Below are 9432 nucleotides of genomic sequence, written 5' to 3' on the forward strand. Positions count from 1 at the left end.
AAAATGTGCTGAATCAATTTCATACATGTCTTTTGTTTAGAGTAGAAAAGTATCAACTATCACAGTAGCCAGTGTTCATGAGAAGCAGGAGTGTTAAGTTTTAGTTCAGTCCAGGGTTCAAGTGTCAGTCAGTTAAGATCAATGAGAACACCAGATCTGAGTGTCTCCTTTTAGAAACAGAGGAGAGAGAAACTTGACACTGACTGCCCTCTAGTGATTTTATAAAAGAAACTGCAACATTATTTTTCACTCTCCTGTTGATTCATTCTAGATTCCACATAATTTACAGACCTCATTGTGTCTAGATGTATCGAAATAGTATCTGCAGATGTTTGACTTCAGCTACCAGATTGTTGTGCTGTCTTTGGCAGTTTTATGAACAAGGGGTCTTTATCGTGTGTTTTGTTATGTGTTTAAGGTTTAGTGCAAATATTCCTCTTGCTTCAGGACTTACAATAAGTATACTTCTGTATTCACAAAACGTGTATTGTAAAATATAGAATGTAAAACAATAAACGCAAAAGAAATAATAAGAATAAGAATAAGAATAAGAATATGAATACTAAGAAAAAAAAGTCATGCTTAGGCTCTAACAGCCTGAAATATGAGATCTGTATGATTTTGTACAGCTACTCAACCAACTCCAGTCACTGTGACTATCGAGCACAATAATAAACAGCAGAATCTTCAGTCTTCAGACTGTTCATCTGCAGATACAGCTGCTGTCTGCTGTTGTCTCTGGAGATGGTAAACCGGCCTTGAACTGACTGAGAATAGTATTTCCTGTTGTTATTGTTTTCAATCCATGCAATCCACTCCAGTCTTTTTCCAGGAGCCTGTCTGATCCAGTTCATATCGTAGTCGCTGAATGTGAATCCAGAGGCTGTACAGGTCAATCTGTGGGATTCTCCAGGCCTTTTAACCACTGGTTCAGATTCTGTCAGAGTCTGACCATCAACACCTGTTAATGCAGCAAAGAGCAAAAACCATCACATGCAACAAACTGACAAATTACAAGAAAACATTTAATAAATATCAGTGAAGATCTTCACCTGCCCAGCAGACAGTTAAAAGCAGCAGTCCTGTCCTATAGTCCATCATGTTAAACTGTGTGTCCACTGTTCTCTGTCATCCTCTCTGCAGTCAGATAAGTAGAGGTGGAAGACATCTGAGTTTTGGATTGACTCCTCCTCACAGGGAGGAGAGAGCTAGATTGAACTTGGTCATCACCTGTTGAGAGAGTTGTGACTTGAGTCAAATTAATTTGAGTCATACATCTAAATTTTAAATTTGTCTAGAATTCAAATTGCATAAAATTTGATTTTATGATAATATTGTGCTTAATTATTCACAAGAAAAATCCCATACAGCACAATAAATCATTTTGGAGTCACATTTAAATTGTTGCATGTCATAGTTTCTTCGCAAAAGTACCTATTATCATGACAAAAATCTAAACTTTTAAAAGAAAAAACTTAGTAATGTTTTAGGAGCTGTTCACATATCTAAAACTGTAAAATTATTTTCATACTACATAAACTTAAACCAATATTTAAAATGATATTAATATTAATAGCTTTATTTGTTTCACTATTGACCATCACCATAAAGTTGGCTAAAGACAACAGATTTAGTTACTAATGTAGTTATGATTCAGATAATTGTCAGTTTTATCTTCTTTAAATGATGGTTTGTGTTATTGTGGCTCTCTGGCACAGTAATACACAGCAGTGTTTTCAGGCTGCACATTCTGTCCGTTTAGAGTCACTCTGTTGCTGGAAGAGTCTAAGTCTTTGTAACGTGTGGTGTATCCAACGCAGCAACAGCAGAACATGGTTGGTGCTGAAGGTGATCTGATGGGAGCTTCTCTTCTTCTGCTGCAACTGACAGCATGATATAAAGTCTATAGCAGACATTGCATTTGCATAGAGAAGGGCACTGACTGGCTATAAGAGAAAGATTAACTGCTGTATCACATGTAGACAAACATACCATGACCATTTATTTCTAAACAAAACCGACAAACAGGTAAATGTTTAAAAAGTGTCTACAGCAAAAGACTCACACCCTCAAAGTGTTCCAGTGAACACCCCAACCGGTCGAGGCAGATGGCCGCCCACCCTGAGCCATGGTTCTGCTCGAGGTTTCTGCCTCTTAAAAGGAAGTTTTTCCTTGCCTCTGTCGCCTAGTGCTTGCTCTTGGTGGGAACTGTTGGGCTTCTGTAAATAGCATCATAGAGTACGGTCTAGACCTGCTCTTTTATGAAAAGCGCTGTGAGATTAACTGTTGTTGTGATTTGGCGCTATATAAATAAAATTGAATTGAATTGAATTGAAAATTGAATTGTTATATTTAAGTTATAGATGTTGAAAAAAAACCTGCCACTGGAATTTTGTGTTTCTCTTTACATAAATAGAAAGAAATCACCATAAACTGGTGCAAAAAGAATTTATGAATCATCAGAATTTAGGAAATAAAGTGTTTAATACTTAAATTTTCCATATAATTCAGGACTAAAGACTCATCACACCCCTAGTAGTAAGTGGACTGCTGAGGTCTTGCTGGTTTTACAAACTGGGCTTTATAATTACATTACATACAGATTAACTTCTGCACAGTGCAAATACCTGTAACATGCTAGCAATTAGTCATATGAGAGACTGGACAAAGAACAATTTTGTGTGGATTTTGTTTATATAGGAAAATAGTTTTCATAAAAAAATGTTCTGTTCAATCTACAAATCACGTGGAAGCTTTTTATATAAATATTAACAAAATGTACATTTCTGTATCACATGTATGATATCAAGTGATGTCCTTATTAAGACACATGGATACAGTTTCACCGCACTAATGCTAAGCTAAGCTACAGCAAACATGGTTATGTTGAAAGTGACGTGCTGTGAACTCCACTGACAGCCTGATGGGAAGTTTTTATAGCTGAGTAACAAGGAAGGTCACTGAGTTTGCATAGAATCAAACACATGAAGCATCAATGTTGGTCTAACTGGAGCCAATAGAAGAGTCTGTTGACTGTTATTATATCTGCAGAGTGTGGATAATAACATGAATCACGGTTAATGTAAAACATTCATTAAAGAAAATTTAAAAAAAGATAAATAAGCACTAAGGACTTTTTTGTTATCGTCCATCACTTTGCAAATAAACAAAACAAATATCATTTTTCATCTTCTCTAAGCAAGAACACAGAACACAACAGTTAAATATAGTGTAGAATTTGTTTTGAGACTTTATAGTTTGAATGTACTACTATCAGGAAGTAACTGTGCATATCTTGTTGACGTATGTGTGTTGCTGAGTATTTGTGCAGGTCTGTTGGTGGTTTGTATCATTGTGGGCTGACGTACACAGTAATACACAGCTGTGTCTTCAGGTTGCAGATTATTTCCTTTTATAGTCACTGTTCCAGCAGAAGTGTCTCTGCTGTAGCTGAACTTGTTCTTCAGAGCATCATTTTGGTAAAAGTCGCCTCCTCCCCACTGATGAAAAATCCAGTCCATTGGTTTTCCTTCACACTGTCTGATCCAACCTGTTCAGTCAAAGAATAACCAGAGACCTGACAGGTGATGGTCAAAGACTGTCCAGGCTGCACAACCATCGTGTCTGGCTGGATGAGATCAATACTGTTCACACCTGTGGAAACAGAAATCAACATTATCTCCATCATTCATCTGACTATTCAGTGTTTCTAATGTGTTTATTAGTGTGAATCCACTGAAAGCTCCTCACAGGATCCAGCTGCCAGCAGCAGTATCAGAGCTGCAGAGAACATGTTGATGTTGAAGCTGAACTGATGTGAGCTCTTCTGTCCTCTCACTGACACACACACACACACTTCACTTCCTTATAAGTAACTTTTATTTGCATACTGTTGAATAATCGTTTCAATTATTATTATGTAAAGCAGTTGAAGGTTTAAACAGTGTGTCTTCTCGATTGACCAGACTAGTGTGAGAAATAGTTTTTTATTTAAAGAACATACATTTTGAAAGAGCTTATATGAGCTGCCTTTGGGGATGGTGTGATAGACAGCTAAATGAATAAATGTAAATTTGTACATTTTTGAAAATGGTATTGTTTGTTTTCCAGCACACCTGTGTGTCTGGTTTGGATGTATGTGACAACTGATATTTTTACAAGAAGAATTTTGGATTTGAAACCTGATGGCAAAGTTTGTTGAATGCCCAGATTTTTTGGTGCAGCTCATTTTTTTTTCTTTCTAATATTTTTTAGATCCACCTGTATATTCTGCCATGATTTGATTTAATGTAGAAAAACTTCAACAGTGAATCATAGAGAGGGTTTTAAAAGTTTTCATTGCAGTTGAATTATGTTGTAATTAAAGTAAGGTTGTCTTCTTAAACATGCAGGTGTTACTGTGAGTTATGACAAACTATCCCAACACCCTGACAAATATATTTTTATTGATGAGGTGTGTTTCAATGTTAATTTGCCTTCATTTAATGTCAGTTAATTTAATGGATCTATCAGCACACTAATGATTTGATGAGATCAGATTTTTTACTGATCTCAATGTACTTAGACATAAACATGCATACAGCTAAGAACAGCAACAACAATGACTGTGTGGTGTATAACATATGTGCATTTGACCATTACAGTTTAACATAATGCTCTGTAGCTGGGGACAGTGAACCCTTATGGGGAAGTAATGATTGATGGGTGTGCAAAGAGTGAACCCTTCTATGGAATTTGACCTCTGACCCAGTGGTAGGGGGAGTAGAGGTTAGTGTGTATGAAGGGACTGTGCCCTTATATGGTTTTTAGCAGAGACCTAAACATGTCCTATATAAGCTGTGTTCGATGTACAGAGAGACAGAGTGGTCATCGGGCTGGGTCACTCTCCAAGCTGCTGCAGAGCTTGTAATTGATGCTGAATTCTTTGATGTAATAAACTTTTATAATCAAGAACAGTGTCAAGCGGATTTCTTCTCAACACATCACGCAGCATTACCGTTCGGACACCACAACTGAAAACCTGTTTGCTCCTCTGATCTCCTTTGTCAGGGTGCTGGAGCGCTCCGTGTGCAGTACCAGCACCTTGACATTTTACTCTTTGGCGTACCAGGAAATTTTCTTGCGTACCGGGACTTCTCCCAAGATGCCGGTCCTCTCCTCTGCCTTCTCTTTATCAGGTTCTCTGGGCACTACGTGACGGTCACCTGTTCCCGTTCTCGCCTGCCTGCTAATCTCTGTCAACGGAGAGAGATGGGGGAGAAGAGAAGCTCGGGTGCCTTTGAAGCAGCCTTGTGCTGAATGTAGCTCGCCAAAGTCACTTGTCGTGAACCGACCAATCACAGCCTGGATGGAGTGGGGCATTTAAAAGTATGGACACATAGGTGTCATTTACACTGGGGACACTGGGGACGCTGGGGACATGTCCAAATCAGAATGTCTCCATCACTTTTTGAAAGCTTTTGTTAAAAATGTTCTTAAAAACAACTTGCAACAAGAAATGTTGAATAACAAATGAAACAATGCAATTGAGATATAGAAGAAAGAAATGTGCATGGTCCAAAAGCTGATTACTGAATTATATTCCATTATATTTTTATATTTTGAATTGTCTACTGTCACCTTAATTTTGTTTCCCTTCATATAAATAAATTTCCTTGTGTTCAGAATGCAGGAAATTAAGTGGTTAATGTGCAAAGTCGTTAATTAGTTATTTACTAGTTTCATCATGTGGTTGAGGATAGTGAGGGGGGATGGGGGGAGTACTGTCACCCAGTTTTTTCCACTTCAAGCACTGGACATGATTGTACAGAATTCTGTCCTCACTCCTGAAGTCCTCCACTTCGGCCTGACGAAGCTGCCTGAGTTTAACTGTAAAGCAGAGTTTTGTTGTTGCATGTGCAGAAGGTTTTAGCTGGAACATGTGTCCTCAAAAGCTGATACGACATCAGATCATGAGATCAGGATCAGAGCTACAGAGAACATAGTTGATTATGAGGCTGAAGTGATGTGAGATCTTCTGTCCTCTCACTCGATCAGTTCAATTCAATTAAAATGCTTTATCTGCATGAATGTTATCAGAACAATATTGCCAAAACTTCATGGAAAATACAAAAGAACAATTCAATTCATACAGTTAGTTCATTAAACATACACAGTATTTTATTTATTTGTCACTTTTAATCACTTTCTCACACACAAATTTCACTTGTTTATGAGTGACATGGACTCTTTCAAATCACTTGGACTATCTTTTAACATCAAATAATGTTTTACTACACCTGTTTGTTATTTTGTCATTTATATGGTCGCCCCTTTGCTCTTATGTATTTCCGCACCACATGCTTTTATCTACTGTTCATATATTTTCATGTTATTTATGTTTTATGTTTTTAATCTGTTTTAAATGTACTTAACTTCTGCTTTTACTGTAAAGTGCCTTTCAGTGTCCTGAAAAGCGCTATAGAAATAAAATGTATTATTATTAATAGTATTTATTTGCACATTGTTAAACAATTTTAAATTTGATTTAAGTCAGTTGAAGGTGTGAACAGTGGGTCTCCTCCAGTGACCAGACTAGCAAGAGAAATCATTATTATCATCATTTATCTTTTTTATGAAAGGGCTTATATGGACTTAAATGTCAACAAGATGATTAATTTAGCAAAGATATTTTTTATTATAAATATTTCTTAGAACTGAAACTCAATATTGTATGATCCAACGTTTAAAGCAAGTTTTCACCGCAGTTGAATTATGTTGTAATTACAGTAAGGTTGTCTTCTTATAAATGCAGGTGTTGCTATGTGTCATGATAAACTCTCCCAACACACTGAAAAATACATTTGTATTAATGAAATGTTTTACATTGTTAATTGGCCATCATTCAATATGTTTTCAAAGCCCTGACGTGCTTCAGTGCTTCTCATACAGAGATGAGTGCTGCTCAGTTTTTGTACAGCTTTGTAGTCTGGTGTGTCACTGTGGCTCTCGTTCACAATAACAAACAGCAGAATCTTCATGTTTCAGACTCTTCACCTCTAAATACATACGATTTTTGGACGTGTCTTTAATGATGGAAAACTGGCCTTGCAGACTGGGCAAATATTTGTCTTACTGCAGTAGCACTTATTTATTCAGTTTCCATCACAATGTCTCAAAAGCACAAGAAGAAATCTTTATCTTGAAATCTATAGTAGATGGTGAGATGTGTTATGTAAATGAAATTAGGGTTGTGGTGAAGCGAGCTCACAAAGGGTGAGAGGATAAAACTCTAGATCAGTCCAAAGTGACAGTTAAGATCAGCAGATTTTTGACCCATATTTTCACCTTTAGATGCCAAATAATACATATGGCATGTGGCTGTATTTTTGTGCATGTATTTATTTTATTCAAAACTGGACAATGATTTCAGCGGATTTACTGTCACTGGCTGTTCTGAATGAAGTGATCATTACAGACATTTATTCCAGCTGTGACAGCATGTGGCTCGTATTGTTTTCAACTCCTGAGTCTGTTTGTGTGTCGCTGTGTCAAAATGTGTTCCTGGAGACATCTACAGCGGGAACTACCACAGAGGTGATTTACAGTACTTTTCAAGTCATTTTGTTATTATTAAATAGTATTAATAAGTCAGACATAGAAATGTTTTTGGGAAAATGTCCGCTGTATATTTAATATGATTATATTTTATATTAAACTTTGTTATATGCCTTTAACTTTTTCATTGCGAAATATGTATGTTTCTCTCCACTCTGGTTTGACCCTCAGATTTTTAAATAGACCATTACTTAATAACGTCGTATCAGTCGGTTTTCAGTAAAGAGTTTCCTTCTTCTTACTTGCTCACTTAATAAACAGTATGAGAAATGTGCATTATCATGGTTGATTCTGTTCTAATACTGCAAATTTGAAGAATTTAAACCTTTCCAGCTCTCAACATTATCAGTACTCTATCAGTACTATTACCAGTATTTATTCATTACACTTCTGTCGCAGCTTGTAGAGTAGGCTACTTTACACATTTTCACACACCTATTTCTATTTTTCTATTTTCTATTACTATTCGGGGATCGATAAAGCATTTCTGATTCTGATTCTGTAGAAGCCACTTGTCTCTGTCCAGCCTACGGTGTGTATGTCAGTGATTTAGTTTCTGTCCTTCACTCTGCAGCAACACATATGTAGAAATGGAAGACATCAGTTTTGCATCGACTGCTCCTCGTCAAAGAGCAAAACACTTTTTCATATTATTGTTTTGGAGATGAGTTTTTGATGTTCTTCAACTTATTCTGTTAATTTCTATTTAAACCATGTTTAGTTCCAGCCGCTCATAAAATTCTGCAGCATTTTGTTGACCATTGTTATGTAATGGTATATTATATTAATGATATATGGCAATTTTGAAATAATCTATTCAGAGCTGGACATTAACTGAAACATTAGTAACACATTAGTAACATCACTTTGTTTTTTAAGAGCAACATAAGCTGGTCCTTTCTGTTGGTTTGTGTGTGCTCTGTCATCGTGGTTTTAATGTCAATATGACATAGTTAAGAGAGTTGATCATCCTGAGGCTGGAGATGTGACCTCTGATGATCCACATGACGAGTACAAGTACAGTCAGCAGGACAGAAGTACACTGCACAGACTGAAGATTTCCATCAGGATAACACGGGGACAGGCAGTCTGTTCAAGTCTCATTTAATCAATTATTATTTGTTCATTTAAAATAAGAAGTTGTTGATCCTTCCATGTAAAATGATATCACATCCAGAGACAAGATTGTTGCATTTTTATCATTTAACCGGTAAATAGAAATAAAGAGTCTGTATGGCTCATGTTAAGTTGAACTCAAGAATCAATGATCTCTCTAAAATATCTGGTTTAATAAAAGAGAGTATTTGTGCAGGTCTGTTGGTGGTTTGTGTCACTGTGGAGTCACGTACACAATAATACACAGCTGTGTCCTCAGGCTGCATATTTAGTCCTGTTAACTTCACCGATGAAGTTGAAGTCAATGTGTAGTGAAGGAACTTGTTCTTCAGAGCATTATTTTGGTAAATGTCTCCTCCACCATATCGATGTAAAATCCATTCCATTGGTTTTCCTTCACACTGTCTGATCCAACCTGTTGCATAGCTGTTATCAGTCAAAGAATAACCAGAGACCTGACAGGTGATGGACAAAGACTGTCCAGGCTGCACAACCATCGTGTCTGGCTGGATGAGATCAATACTGTTCACACCTGTGGAAACAGAAATCAACATTATCTCCATCATTCATCTGACTATTCAGTGTTTCTAATGTGTTTATTAGTGTGAATCCACTGAAAGCTCCTCACAGGATCCAGCTGCCAGCAGCAGTATCAGAGCTGCAGAGAACATGTTGATGTTGAAGCTGAACTGATGTGAGCTCTTCTGTCCTCTCACTGAC

The 9432-nt window shown here is 36.8% G+C and overlaps 2 gene segments (V, D, J or C); both read right to left on the minus strand.

The window, feature by feature from the left end:
- Positions 1 to 656: 656 nt before the first annotated feature.
- On the minus strand, positions 657 to 1101 carry LOC123966875. The segment is given in 2 exon segments: positions 657 to 961; positions 1053 to 1101. Coding segments are annotated over 2 exon segments (354 nt in total).
- A 1891-nt stretch (positions 1102 to 2992) lies between these two features.
- Positions 2993 to 9408, minus strand: LOC123966874. The segment is given in 4 exon segments: positions 2993 to 3045; positions 3365 to 3550; positions 9128 to 9244; positions 9341 to 9408. Coding segments are annotated over 4 exon segments (399 nt in total).
- Positions 9409 to 9432: the final 24 nt, after the last annotated feature.

The sequence above is a fragment of the Micropterus dolomieu genome, unplaced genomic scaffold (genome assembly GCF_021292245.1).
Source record: "Micropterus dolomieu isolate WLL.071019.BEF.003 ecotype Adirondacks unplaced genomic scaffold, ASM2129224v1 contig_14469, whole genome shotgun sequence".
NCBI lineage: Eukaryota > Metazoa > Chordata > Actinopteri > Centrarchiformes > Centrarchidae > Micropterus > Micropterus dolomieu.